The 15,721-nt window shown below is 42.9% G+C and overlaps 2 protein-coding genes across 10 annotated transcripts in view; one reads left to right on the plus strand and one right to left on the minus strand.

Moving 5' to 3' along the window:
* Positions 1-15,721, minus strand: part of LCK (LCK proto-oncogene, Src family tyrosine kinase) — a 64,997-nt gene that overhangs the window by 32,600 nt on the left and 16,676 nt on the right. For 2 of the 3 annotated variants that reach the window (XM_056556932.1, XM_056556930.1), the window contains exon 2: positions 494-591. In XM_056556932.1, coding sequence (XP_056412907.1) covers positions 494-586 — 93 coding nt within the window. In that variant the 5' untranslated portion in view covers positions 587-591. Of the gene's footprint in view, positions 1-493; positions 592-2,578; positions 2,670-15,721 lie in introns of those variants that run through there. The other variant, XM_056556931.1, reaches the window with a different exon arrangement.
* The window catches only part of LOC130355976 (myotubularin-related protein 9-like), a 134,930-nt gene that overhangs the window by 29,194 nt on the left and 90,015 nt on the right, over positions 1-15,721 (plus strand). The window lies entirely within an intron of this gene.

A 15,721-nucleotide genomic window follows, 5' to 3' on the forward strand; every position in this document is an offset into this window, starting at 1 on the left:
TTCTCTTGGTTGCCAGTCTGAAAAAGAAGTGCCAGTGTCATTGGATCCCCAAGAACAGCCTGATACAGATGTAGGTATGAGTGTTGTGGTGTTAGGAGGAAGCTAGAGTGTTGTGGCACTAAGAGAAGACTAGAGAGAGACTAGTCCAATGATTTGACAATAAAAGGTTGGTTTGATCTGTTCCTGGCTTAGAAAATAGAAATTGCATCAATCTGAATGTAGGAACATATGCTGCAGAAAGCCACTCTAGTGATCAGCTGTTAACCTTGGGTATGGCTCCCAGAAGAACTGGCTGGCCATTTATTTTCCTGCAGTGACAGCAGGGGAAATGTAGAAAGACATACATCAAATAAGTAGCTGGCTTATATAAAGAGTCCTAAACAGGGATCCCACTTATACAGTATACTGCTATCTAATAGGGCATTTGAAAAGTGGTTGTTTTTATGAGACAATCTCTTTGAAACTTAAGGTAATGAGAAAAATCTATACTAACCTGTTTTTTCTCCCGAGGAAGATGGCAGTTTTCACACACATCAAAGTTTTCCATCCAGTCCTCATCATACTCAGAGCTGCACCCACACCCCATTGTACCTACAGATACAAGGACATTTAAAATAAATGTAAAATATAAGTTGGAAGTTTTGTATGTTCAACATTTATAGCTGCTATCAATATGATTCAACCCCTATTGGAAATTAGACTTTTTTTTTGCTAAATGTACAATTTTTTAGCTGTTTTCAAAAAAAATAAATAAAAAACTTTTTGAATTGCTGAAGACAACCTATGCCACTTTTAGGGTACGTTCACACGCGCGGATTTACATCGTATTTTACACTGCAAATCCGCTGTTGTAGGCTCTATGCTGGCTTTACATGTGCCTGCTGTTAGCGGCAATACGCCGCTACCAGCAGACACACTGCGATGTGCGAGTCGTAGTATACTCGCACATCGCGGGAGCTCTCTGCCTTTTATTAAGCAAGCAGAGCCAAGCTGCTTAAAACATTACTGTTAGAAACAACTTTTTTACATTTAATACTTCCTTAAAAACTAAGCAATTTCCTAATATACTTCATTTAAAAATTTGAGTACTAAAGATGTGAAAAAAGGATTTAAAAAATGTCCACTAGGGGTCTCTGTCTTTTTAATTTTGCAAAGGAACCCTGAAAATCCAGCCTTTTTGGTCCATCAGAAAAAAGGAACAAAATATCTGAGGAGAGGGGGAAGGAGGTGTGGTTATCTCCATTCTGTGCCTCAGAGAACAGACAAGATCCAGCTTGCAGTCTTTAAAGGGGTACTCCGCCCCTGGCATCTTATCCCCTATCCAAAGAATAGGGGATAAGATGTTAGATCGCCGCGGTCCCGCTGCTGGGGACCCCTGGGATCGCCACTGCAGCACCCCGCCATCATTACTGCGCAGAGCGAGTTCGCTCTGTGCGTGATGACGGGTGATACAAGGGCCGGAGCAGCGTGACGTCAAGGCTCTGCCCCTCATGACATCACGACCTGTCCCCTTAATGCAAGTCTATGGCAGGGGGCGTGATGACGGCCACGCCCCCTCCCATAGACTTGTATTGACAGGGGCGGGCCGTGACATCACGAGGGGTGGAGCCGTGACGTAACGATGCTCCGGCCCCTGTATTGCCCATCATTACGTGCAGAGCGATCTGGCTCTGCACAGTAATGATAGCGTGGTCCCCAGCAGCGGGACCCCGGCGATCTGACATCTTATCCCCTATCCTTTGGATAGGGGATAAGATGTCTAGGGGCGGAGTACCCCTTTAAGAAGAGCATTTCCATAAACAGTGACAAGCAACACAAGGTGCTAAATTATTATTTGTATGCAAAAGTTTTTTTTTTTTTTTATGAACTTATTTCTTGTTGTCGTGCTAATTACAGCTAATTACACCCCAAAAATGAATCACCATGTTTTAATATGTTTCATAGTATAAGAACATGATATCAGCCATTTTACATATAATCAAAATAGGCCAATTTCTGAAGTTTCATCTCTACTGCATCTCTAATCACAGTCTGGGAGTACAATGCTCCTTGTATCTGTAGTTTATTTATGGTGTTTGATATAAGGGACTAATAAGGGGTCTGGTTACATTCTCTAGACATCTCTACTAAAATTCACCCAAGTAAAGGGGGGTGAGATAACAACTAGTGGAGTATTCCTAAGACTTTGTGAATGCTATCCTGTTTAACAGTTAATTACCCATTTGACTGGGCATAAACATTCACACATCTGTGTTAGAGACCTCCATGAATTTTATCTTTCCAATAAATTTAGGATGTCTAATTGGAGACTGTATGTCTATTACTTAAGATGTCAAAAAGTAAGACCTTTCTGATAATCTAGTGCTCCATATTTCAAAATGTGGAATGTTGGTTTGAGACCAATTATTGACAGTTAACCCTTAAGGGTAATGATGCTAATTGCTTATGCAATAGCAACCCCTAGTGGATGGGTAGGTGACATTATACCACAGGAAAGGCATTATGGGTAATGTGCTCAATGCATTCTGGGTACTATAGTGATGTCATAGTCATTACGATATGTACACGCCCAACCTACATTCATTGGGGAATTCCAATTTAGGAGGGTGTGTCTAACTAATTAAAAAGTCTGGTAAACCAGATGTTAGGTCACTCTGGAGGCTGATACTGAGGACGGGAACTGAGCTGAACGGAAGGTCTGAACTGCTCTAACTGGGGACTGGAGACAGAGACAAAGAGGTCTTCCAAGGAAAGAGGTTCACAAGATGGAAGCCATGTAGATCCCTGCCAGCCGGACTGATCACACAGTACCGACCCAATGGCTGTCCCTGACGATGAGATTGACCGTTCAGTGAGGAAGATTTATCAAAACCTGTCCAGAGGAAAAGTTGCCCAGTTGCCCATAGCAACAAATCAGATCACTTCTTTCATTTTGCAGAGGCCTTGTTAAAAATGAAAGAAGTGATCTCATTGGTTGCTATGGACAACTGGGCAACTTTTCCTCTAGACAGGTTTTGATAAATCTCCCCCAGTGTTCCTCAGAGCAGAAGTAAGGTTTTTACAGAGTTTTGGTAAGAGACACAAAAATGTTATCCCATTTAATTAAGACTAATTGGGATAATGTGGATGGAATTATACCATTTAGATTGGCGAATAAATAAATTAAATTAAATAATTATCTTGATATTGAGATTATAGTGTTAGGATATTGTGAGATTTAATTCTACCTGCAGAAGAATCAAGACTCATAATCTATCAAAGCATTAAATAATTGCTTAGATACTGATAGAATTCCTACTCGCCAATTTAAGTGTTATAAGTATGTTTCCCACACAGGAAACTTGTTTCAAGTTGTTCCTCCTAAAATATAGAGCAAGATCATATATCTCTGCTAATCAGTCTCAATGTCTTACCAAAGTCATGCATAGAAAATAGTCCAGAATGGGGGGGAAGTATATCATAGTTCTTCCATATTTATATCTTAGATGGATTTCCCCATTCATGGAGTCCTGTGATTTGTAGTGGTTAGAAGGGGGCGGGGAGTGAATTTAGCATTCCATATTAATGTCTAATGATTAGCTATTGCCTATCTTAATAGGTTCCTCTGAATAGAGTGATATGTAACCTTTTTCTTCTATGATATTCTAACCTGGTAGCTTTTGTTTATTTTAACAAGTTACTTACTACCCAGATTTATTGTTCGACTAAATGTAGTCAATTAACAATCTTGTACTGTTTACTAATATCTAATTGATATTCATTTGCATATATCATTGTGTTTGTTACTCATTTATGTTTATAATCTTATAACCAATAAATCTGCATACTTTATAATACCTGTGTATTATTTGTATATTGCAAAACTACATCCTTAATACTCCCCCCCTAGACATCTTATCCCCTATCCAAAGGATAGGGGATAAGATGTCAGATCGCCGAGGTCCCGCTGCTGGGGACCCCGGGGATCGCTGCTGCAGCACCCCGCTATCATTACTGCGCAGAGCGAGAGCGCTCTGCACGTAATGACGGGCAATACAGGGGCCAAAGCATTGTTACGTCACGGCTCCGCCCCTCGTGACATCACGGCCCGCCCCCATGAATACAAGTCTATGGGAGGGGGCATGGCGGTCATCACGCCCCCTGCCATAGTCTTGCATTAAGGGGACGGGCCGTGATGTCATGAGGGGCAGAGCCATGACGTCACGCTGCTCCGGCCCTTGTATCGCCCGTCATTACGCACAGAGCGAACTCGCTCTGTGCAGTAATGATGGCGGGGTGCCGCAGCAGCGATCCCCGGGGTCCCCAGCAGCGGGACCACGGGGATCTAACATCTTATCCCCTATCCTTTGGATAGGGGATAAGATGCCAGGGGCGGAGTACCCCTTTAAGCGTTACTGTCATCCCGTCATAAAAAGAACTTGTTGATATCTGAGGAAATAGTCGGACTCAGTTGTGAATTGTATTGATTAGCTTTGTCTAAATTCACTAGGTCATAATTTTGATATTTTTCATAATTGTCATAATTTAAAATTTTTCATAATTAATAATTTTTATGACCATAATTCATAATTGAGTTATTACTGTGCGACATTGTGTATAGGTTCCACATGGCTGCTTTAGGGTTATAACAAGCATGCACTTTGGTTACAAAGCTGTGAAAATGTAAAAATATTTATTTTTGGCACAAAATTCAGGTTTTTCTTCTGTCCTTGTACCATATAGATTCACATGGCTGCATTAAAGTTATATAGAACATGCATTTAGGCAGAAAACTTTGCAAATGTAAAAATGTTTGTGCAGACCTCATGACAGGGGAGGGGGAGGAGAGGAGCTCATCATACTCCAGGGGAAACACCCCCAGCCTCTCAGAGATATTCAGAAAGACACATTACATTAATACATAGATGATAAGGTATTTTACATATTAACACATGCATATTATTATGCATACAGGTATTAGGGCACATTACTTACTAATGATAGTAACACTTTAAGTATCACAGCATGGAACACTTCCTTGCTCGCCTTCACCTCCCAGACCTCCTTGATTGACATATGGGTCTTTTTCATTGATCAAGGAAGGGCTGGGAGATGAGGGCAAGTGAGTAGGCATGCCAGGCAGTGACTTGAGCAGCTCAGCTCTGCCTCCTTGACATTTGGCTGAGAAATAAAAAGTCACTTTTAACAGATTCAACACAACTTTGGGGTAGAAACCCCTAAGGGGCTACCCTAAACTAAAGATCCCCTTAATAAAACTTAGCTTTTAATTTTATTCTGTTTAAAATGAATTTGCTCAGTGACCACAAGGTGGCAGTAATGTGATTAAAACTATGCCCACTGTGTATACCACTTTATTTATATAGATAAATAGATATCTCTATCAGAGATTTTCATTTGCTTTGTTAGTTTCTAACTAGTTACTGGATAGCTAGTTAGTGGAGCGATGTGTTGAGCTATGAATCTTCAAGTGAGACTAATAATATAGGCAAGGATACAAACCACCTATAACATCATCTCAAAGAAACTAACAAAACAAATGATAATCTCTTATAGAGATATCTATTTATTTTAATAAATTGGTACACACAGTACACATAGTTTTAATCACATTACTGCCACCATGTGGTCACTGAGCACATTAATTTAAAACATAATAAAATTAAAGGGTACCTTTCATCAAAAAAAACTTTTGATATATTATAGATTAATGTATGCAGAATAACTTTCCAATAGTATGTTATTAAAAAATATGCTTCTTTCTTTTAAATTTTCCACTTTGAAAAAATGACCACTAGGGGTCTCCCTACCAGTCCTTTTTTATAGATTTCAGACTCATGCAGGAATCCTAAATCTCAGACTGCATCCGGGACACAGACAAGCTCAACACTGCTCCCTGGCAGTGAGCAGGTGAGTTTGTCTGTGTTCCAGCTGCAGTCTGAGATTTAGGACTCCTGCATGAGTCTGAAATCTATAAAAAAAAAATAAAAGGACTGGTAGGGAGACCCCTAGTGGTCATTTTTTCAAAGTGGAAAATTAAAAAGAAAGATGCATATGTTTTATTAAAATGCTATTGGAAAGTTATTCTGCATACATTAATCTATAATATGTCAAAAGGTACCCTTTAAAAGCTAAGTTTTATTAGAGGGTCTTTAGTTTAGAGTAGCCCCTTAGGGGTTTCTACCCCAAAGTTGTGTTGTATCATATAAGCCCTGAGGCCTTCTGAGGAGTTAAGGGATTTTTGATACTTTTAACAGATTGGCATCTACTATGAGCTCCTGGAAATGTACAGTTTGCTTTAATAGCCTAGCAGCTATCCAATAGAGTCTGCAGCAACAAATACAGCTAGTGGATTCCCTTTAACCCCTTAAGGACTCAGGGTTTTTCAGTTTTTGCACTTTCGTTTTTTCTTCCTTACCTTTTAAAAATCATAACCCTTTCAATTTTCCACCTAAAAATCCATATTATGGCTTATTTTTTGCGTCGCCAATTCTACTTTGCAGTGACATTAGTCATTTTACCCAAAAATGCACGGCGAAACGGAAAAAAAATCATTGTGCGACAAAATCGAAAAAAAACGCCATTTTGTAACTTTTGGGGGATTCCGTTTCTACGCAGTGCATATTTCGGTAAAAATGACACCTTATCATTATTCTGTAGGTCCACACGGTTAAAATGAAACCCTTTTTATATAGGTTTGATTTTGTCGCACTTCGGAACAAAATCATAACTACATGCAGGAAAATGTATACGTTTAAAAATGTCATCTTCTGACCCCTATAACTTTTTTATTTTTCCACGTACAGGGCGATATGAGGACTCATTTTTTGCACCGTGATCTGAAGTTTTTATCGGTATGATTTTTGTTTTGATCGGACTTTTTGATCACTTTTTATTCATTTTTTAATGGTATAAAAAGTGACCAAAATACGCTTTTTTGTACTTTGGAATTTTTTTGCGCATACGCCATTGACCGTGCGGTTTAAATAATGATATATTTTTATAGTTCGGACATTTACGCACGCGGCGATACCACATATGTTTATTTATTTTATTTTTTACACTGTTTTATTTTTTTTATGGGAAAAGGGGGGTGATTCAAACTTTTATTAGGGAAAGGGTTAAATTACCTTTATTAACACATTTTTTTAACATTTTTTTTGCATTGTTATAGGTCCCATAGGGATCCTATAACACTGCACACACTGACCTCTGACACAGATCACTGGCGTGTATTAACACGCCTGTGATCAGTGTTATCGGCGCTTGACTGCTCCTGCCTGGATCTCAGGCACGGAGCAGTCATTCGTCGATCGGACACCGAGGAGGCAGGTAAGGGCCCTCCCGGTGTCCGGTCAGCTGTTCGGGACGCCGTGATTTCACCGCGGCGGTCCCGAACAGCCCGAGTCACTTTCACTTTCACTTCAGAAGCGGCGGTCAGCTTTGACCGCCGCTTCTAAAGGATTAATAGCGCACATCGCCGCGATCGGTGATGTGTGGTATTAGCCGCGGGTCCCGGCCGTTGATGCGCGCCGGGACCGACGCGATATGATGCGGGATCGCGGCGCGATCCCGCTTCACATCGCGGGAGCCGGCGCAGGACGTAAATATACGTCCTGCGTCGTTAAGGGGTTAATGAATTATGCCTTTAGTAGAGCACCCTTGTATTTTGTTATGACCGCTACAAATGTGATGCTTAGCCAGACTTCAGCTTCTATTGACATTCCTGAGTAATGTTAGCTTATTGCTCATGGACAATGGGCTACAGTTCAATTATATTCTTGAGTTTGTGTGCTGCAACCGCCTCCTGGAAATTTTCTAAAGTTCAAGTTAAGCAACTGTGCTGACCACTTCAGGATCTTCCAGGACTTCTTATGAAATCAAGTCATGGAGGGACATTTCTTAATGTTTGCTTATGTATTCCTTTTTTTAGTTATTTTTTGTCATCTATTATTAAAGAGATGATTGATAAAACAACAATCCAATGGAGAGTTGGGAGGAATGAAGAGGACATTAGAAATGTGTACTTTTTTATTTTTCGCTCTGTGCGTGTTGACGGGCGATACAGGGGACGGAGCAGCGTGACGTCATGGCTCCGCCCCTCGTTACGTCACGGCCCGTCCCCTTAATGCAAGTCTATGGGAGGGGGCGTAATGACCGCCACGCCCCCTCCCATAGACTTGTATTGAAAGGGATGGGCCGTGACGTCACGAGGGGCGGGGCCATGACATAACGATTCTCTGGCCCCTGTATTGCCCGTCATTACGTGCAGAGCGAACTCGCTCTGTGCTGTAATGATAGCGCAGTGCCGCAGCAGGGATTCCGGGGCTCCCCAGCAGCGGGACCGCGGTGATCTGACATCTTATCCCCTATCCTTTGGATAGGGGATAAGATGTCTAGGGGCGGAGTACCCCTTTAAGCATTAATAATTATTTAATTGAAACCAAGTGAGGAGGAGTGAAAGCCTGATTCCTATGAGCCAATATAACTTTTGCAGAGATAAAAGAAAAGAAAAACATAGGTGTTACATGTACCATTACCACGTTTCAGTGGATTGGGCTAACCTTGTATTGAGCATTATTATTAGCCAACAAATAATAAAGTGTACCTGTCATTTGCTAAAACTTTTTATACAATGTAGATGATAGCATTATAGGTATATTTGTAATATACATTGGTTAAAAAATGTATATATATTTGGGTGAAAAATCCTGGCGTGTCCCTGCAGCTATTGCATGTGTGTCTCTGTGCAGAGACAAAATACAGGAAGTGTGGGCGGAAAAGCAGGGCTCTGTGCACTGAGGGCAAGCAGGGCTCTATACATTGAGGCTCTGTGCACTGATGCCCCCGGCTTACACAGCAGGATGAATGACAAGCCAGGAGCCTGCACAGAGCCCTTGTTAGGATTCGACAGGCTGGATGTGGATCCTCTGTGTCAGCGAGGGATTGGCGTGGGCCGTACCGGTGGACCGGGTCTAAGCTGCTACTGGTATTCACCAGAGCCCGCCGCAAAGCGGGATGGTCTTGCTGCTGCGGTAGCAACCAGGTCGTATCCACCGGTAACGGCTCAACCTCGCTGACTGCTGAGAAGACGTGGGACAGAAGGACTAGACAGAGGCGAGGTCAGACGTAGCAGAAGGTCAGGGCAGGCGGCAAGGTTCGTAGTCAATGGTAACGGCAGAAGGTCTGGAAACACTGGTATGGCAATAACGCTTTCTCTAGGCACAAGGGCAACAAGATCTGGCAATGCTGGGAAGGGGAAGTGAGGTTATAAAGGCGTGGAGCAGGTGGGAGCTAATGACATTGATTGGGCCAGGCACCAATCATTGGTGCACTGGCCCTTTAAATCTTAGAGAGCTGGCGCGCGCGCCCTATGGAGCGGAGCCGCGCGCGCCAGGACGTGACAGCCGGGGACCGGGACAGGTAAGTGGATTGGGATGCGATCCGCGAGCGGGCGCATCCCGCTATGTGAATCGCATCCCCGTCGGCAGTGTCAGTGCAGCGCTCCCGGTCAGCGGGTCTGACCGGGGCGCTGCAGAGAGGGGAACGCCAAGAGCGCTCCGGGGAGGAGCAGGGACCCGGAGCGCTCGGCTTAACAGCCCTGCTTGTCCTGCCCACGCTTCCTGTATTTTGTCTCCACACAGAGACACACAAGCAATAGCTGCCAGGACAGTATTTTAAAACCAAAAATATACAAATGTTTTAACCAATGTATATCACAAATATACATATAAATGTATTATTATCTACATCGTATAAAAAGTTTTTGCAAACGACAGGTTTACTTTAGATGCTGCCTGCATCGAACCATATTTTAGAAATAAAAGAAAAAAAAACTGCAGGCATTGCAAACTTGTATTGGTGACCAGAGTATAACACTACCAAATGGCAATAGCTAAAATTTATGAATGATTGTAAAGTAACCAATACAAACTTCAAAACATATATTAAGTGGCAGTTAACTTATACATTATTAGAATATATAAGTAAGGACATTAATCTACTTTCCTTGATGACATCAGAGAGAGTAGGTCAAATGCTTAAAAGGGTACTTCGGAAAACAAGTAGAAAACAAATGTTTTTAAATCAACTGATACCAGAAAGTTATATAGATTTGTAAATTATTTCTATTTAAAAATCTTAATCCTTCCCGTACTTCCAGTATCAATTGCTGAATGCTCCAGATGAAGTTGTGTACTTCTTTCCAGTCTGACCACAGTGCTCTCTGCTGACACCTCTGTCTGTGTCAGGAACAGTCCAGAGTAGAAGAAAATCCCCATAGTAAATCTCTCCTGCTCTGAACAGTTCATGATAGGGACAGAGGTATCAACAGAGGGCACTGTGATCAGACTGGAAACTAATCTAAACGTTATAAAATATATCTAAACTTTATAAAATATATCTAAAATATAACTTTTGCAGAGACAAAAGAACAAAAGGCGCTACATGTGCTGTTAACCCTTTACATAGGTATATTTAAAATTGGCAGTGGATTGTGCTAACCTCTATTGAGCATGATTATTAGCCTTCAAAGATTATATCAGGTTGCTGCCCACATCCAGCCATTGTCAATTGCACAGACCGTTTATCTATAGATCCAGATCCACTGGAAAAATCAATGATTCCTAAGTGTTATCCTATTATGTATAGGTTAACAGTAGCCGAATCCAGAGAAGATGAAGAAAATAAAAAATGTATGTGATAGTTTATTTAAAAAAAAGCAAAATAAAAAACAGACAATGCAAACCTGAATTTGGGACCAAAGCATACTAGGGGACAAGAGCAAAATGTATGAATTAGAGTAAAGTAACTAATATGGACTTTAAAGCATTCATAGAGCGTCAATTACAATATATTAAGTGTCAGTTAGAACACTGATCTTCTTTCCATGAGGACTTCAGAGAGAGTAGGTCAAATGCATAATACGTGGGTCAACAATATGGAAAAGGGAATAAATACCAGTGAATGCCACTAGTCATTCTAACAAAAAAAATCAAAACTATTTGATACATTAATACTGCTGTGTATTATTTTATGTGTTAAATTATGCTTTACGACTAGTATGCCTAAGAAAGAGAATACACAGCAAAAATTATAAGATTCATTCCATTACTTAATTTCACCCCATAGGTTGGAGGGTTTAAAGGCATTAGATCTGAAACATTTTTTTTCTTATTAGACACATAGGGAGGAAAAATATGATAAATGGAAATAGAAGAAGGATCGATTGTGTAAACCTCACAACAGTGTTGGGAAAGATCATGTACAGTTAAAAGTTTTGAGACTGTAATAATTCCACCTGTCCCTCTGTGTTTCCATCTTCTCTCCATCCCGGTCCCTCTTGGTGTGTAACACTGGCAACTCCTTAGAGTGAATTGGATGGGTTCTCATTGAAAAATCATGGGATAAAGTAATAGGGAGAGATAAAAGATAGTTGGGTAACTATGGAAGTTACTATGGACTATGGAAGTTACTTCCCTTTAAACAAATGTCTGCCTTAATTTAGGTCTAATGTGTGGGAAATCATTTTTAGAATCTGATGCCCTGGTTTCTCCCAATAAAAAACAGTTTCTCCTTGACTGCTTGAAAATTGTACTAGCCAACTATTTTCCAGTATTACAGTGCCACCTACCACAGTGGGCATTAGGGTTGCACTGTCGTATGCTAATCTGTTCATAGGCCATTTTAAGGAGTTATACTGTAAAGATGACATTCAGTTTATGGTGAGGATCCACTGATCAAATAGAAGCCTTCTTCTTGCATATAAATGAGAACAATAACTAAAATAGAATTTCTTGATGTAGGAATCTCATAAAGGCACTGACATTTTTACTTCTGCTTTTTTTCCCAGTGGATTCTAGCAATTAGTTTGCTTTGTCGGGTGGATATTCTAAAAAGTAGCGTACCAACATCCCTTTATGGACAACACAAAATGATGAGGAAAATTTGTAGCAGAGATGATACTCAGGGCCAGATTAAGGCTGCCTGGAAGACAGAGCACTTTATTATGATGGCCCCCCCCCCCCGACAGTTCCCCCACATTAGGTGCAGTATAGTTCCCCCGCATTAGGTTGTAGTTCCCCACATTAGGTGCAGTATAAGTCCCCGCACATTAGGGGTGCAGTACAGTTCCCCCACATTAGGGGTGCAGTAGAGTTCCCCCCCATTAGGTGCAGTACAGTCCCCCCCCCCCCATTAGGTGCAGTATAAGTTCCCCGCCCATTAGGAGTGCAGTACAGTTCCCCCCCCCCCCATTAGGGGTGCAGTACAGTTCCCCCCCATTAGGGGTGCAGTACAGTTCCCCCCCCCCCATTATGGGTGCAGTACACTTCCCCCCATTAGGGGTGCAGTCCAGTCCCCCCCCATTAGGGGTGCAGTCCAGTTCCCCCACATTAGGTGCAGTACAGTTCCCCAACATTAGGTGCAGTACAGTTCCCCCACATTAGGTGCAGTACAGTTCCCCCACATTAGGTTGGTAGTAAAGTTCTCCCCACATTAGGTGCAGTACAGTTCCTCACATTAGGTTGGCAGTATAGTTCCCCACATTAGGTGCAGTACAGTTCCCCCACATTAGGTGCAGTATAGTTCCCCCACATTAGGTGCAGTATAGTTCCCCCACATTAGGTGCAGTATAGTTCCCCCCACATTAGGTGCAGTATAGTTCCCCCCACATTAGATGCAGTATAGTTCCCCCACATTAGGTACAGAATAGTTCCCCCACATTAGGTGCAGTACAGTTCCCCCCACATTAGGTGCAGTATAGTTCCCCACATTAGGTGCAGTATAGTTCTCCCCACATTAGGTGCAGTATAGTTCTCCCCACATTAGGTGCAGTATAGTTCCCCCACATTATGTGCAGTATAGCTCGGGGCTATACGGCACCTAATGTGGAGAACTATGCTACACTTAATGTGGGGAACTATACTGCACCTAATGTGGAGAACTATACTGCACCTAATGTGGGGAACTATACTGCACCTAATGTGGGGAACTATACTGCACCTAATGTGGGGAACCATACTGCACCTAATGTGGGGAACCATACTGCACCTAATGTGGGGAGCTATTAGCTCCCCACATTAGGTGCAATATAGTTCCCCCACAGACATACAGCCTTCAACCATGTACAGTGCATGGCTGGAGGCTGTATGCCTGTTTACTGCCCCACATAAGTGTTCTGACCACCACTCCTTCGGTCTGGGGTCACGATCTACTGCTTTGGCCCTATGGGCCATAGCAATAGGTCCCGGGACCGGAGGAGTGGTGGTCAGAACACTGAAGATGACGTGCTGGTGAGTGGTGACTTACCATGCGTGCATCCTCCTCACTGCTCCGCTCTGCTCTTCTATGGGCGCACGCACAGGACGTCGGTGACGTCCCTGCGTGCGCTACCTCCCGGCAGCCCCTGCATTTTTAAAGTTAACGCTGGGCCGCAGAAAGGTTACAGGGGCATCCTTGTGTCCCGAAAAGATTTTTTGAGACACAGGGATGTCCCCAATGTGACGAGGGCCCCCGCGGGCCCGAAGCAGGCGCTCCATGAGCGCCAATGATGATCCGGCCCTGATGATACTTTTAGGCCAGAAGCCAAGATCTTACAGGATAGGTTCAAAGTAAAGGGCTATCCTATGAAATCTATAAAAGAAGCCTTTGATAAAACATAAAATTTAACACATGACAAATGTTTGGTAGGCTGAAAAAAAAAAAAAAAAAACCTTCAGACCCAAGCTACGCTGCAATATTTTGTGGTTAACTTTATTACATAGTCTGCAGCTCATGGACAGATTTACCCTATGTTGAAGAAGAATTGGCTTGCCTGGCTCTTGGATCCCTATCTGAAATCGGTGCTCCCAAAGTAGCCTAAATTCATCTGCAGGAAGGTCCCCTAGAAATCCCCTATCCAAAGGATAGGGGATAAGATGTCTGACCACGGGGGTCCCGCCGCTGGTACCCCTGTGATCTCTGCTGGGGCACCAAAGTCATCTGGTGCGCGGAGTGAACTTTGCTCTATGCCGGATGACTAGCGATGCAGCACTAGAGACTCGTGACGTCACGGCAACATCCCCCCTCGTGACGTCACGCCCTTCCTCTCAATGCAAGTCTATGGGAGGGGGCATAGACTTGCATTAAAGGGGCGTGTTGTGGCATCATGAGGGGGCGTGGTTGTTATATCACGAGCCTCCGACACCGCAGCCGACGTTCTAAACAAACGCCGGGTGCTGCAGGGAGGTCATCGGGGTTCCATCAGCGGGACCCCTGCAATCAGACATCTTATCTTAGATGTCTAGAGGCGGAGTACACATTTAAGGTACATTCACAATACAGAATGCAGTGGGTGCTGCTGAAATCCCTTGGTGCTAGGACTGTGTAGACATGCGCTGTCACCAGCAGATTTCGAAATATAAATTTTGGATGTGTAATCTGTGCAGCAATTCTGTATTCCGTTTTATCTTACCCTTAGGAATATAAAAACTAAGCAAACTAAGAGCCTAAGACAAGTCAACACGTATAGGCACCTAAACTGTCTCTGCTGTTCAGTAATAACAAAATAAGATAAGATTTATTTAAAAGTTATCAAACAAGTGAAGAGTTCAAAATGTAAGTTAATTTAGTAATTGAGTGAAGATGCCAATGACAGCATGTAGACAGAACAATGAAAAAGTTACTTTACACCTTATCAAACGTTGCTCCATAAGAGGTTTAAACTAAATGGTCTGTCCCAACATGGTTGTGAGGGTCATTCAGGCGATCCCTCACCTATTACCATTTTTCCTAATGATCAAGTTGCTTATATCATATGATCATATGTTTCTTATAGATTTGATTCAATTATAAAGAAAGAAATGTATTGTATCTACTGCCTTCAAACCCTCCAACCTTAGGGGTTAAATGAAGTAACCAAATTAATCTTATAATTTTAGTTCTATAGTCCCATCCTTAGGTATACTATTCTTCTTTACATTATAATCTAGAAAAGTAGAAAAACTATAGATAGATATACTTCTTACCGAATAGAGTTGTACTCAGAGCAGGGCTCGCCCTACCATGGGACCCGGTGGGACCATGGTCCAGGCACCATTTTTTTAGGGGCAACACTTTGCTGTCCTTTTTTTTTTGTGCCACCTGGGTCCATGGTCGGGCCAGTCCACCCGCTGTGCTGCAGCTGCTCACTGTTCTAAAGTGGCCGCGGCGCTGGCGCAGCCCAAGCTGCTTAATAGCCCAGAGGCCTCTTTAATACAGTGAGCCTGCGGCTGGTCGACCGGCCCGGGTCTGATGAGGGATGTCGTCCAAGTGACATCCCTCCGCAGATCCGCACATGAGGACATCAGGCCGCCGCCAGAGAGGAGAAGCACTGCGCATGCCAAGTGAGTGTGTCTGTGTGTCTGTCTGCCCATATGACCTCCCTACAATGCCTGGGCCTGCTCCTGATGAGGTGGCAGATGCTCTTCTGAGGGATGTCCTCCCAGACCTGGATTAAAGCATCCACCAACTCCTGGACAGTCTGTGGCAACATGGCATTGGTGGATGGAGCGAGACATGATGTTCCAGATGTACTCAATTGGATTAAGGTCTGGGGAACGGGCGGGCCAGTCCATAGCATCAATGCCTTCCTCTTGCAGGAACTGCTGACACACTCCAGCCACATGAGGTCTAGCATTGCCTTGCATTAGGAGGAACCCATGGCCAACCGCACCAGCATATGGTCTCACAAGGGGTCTGAGGGTCT

This window comes from Hyla sarda, chromosome 2 (genome assembly GCF_029499605.1).
Source record: "Hyla sarda isolate aHylSar1 chromosome 2, aHylSar1.hap1, whole genome shotgun sequence".
Taxonomy (NCBI): domain Eukaryota; kingdom Metazoa; phylum Chordata; class Amphibia; order Anura; family Hylidae; genus Hyla; species Hyla sarda.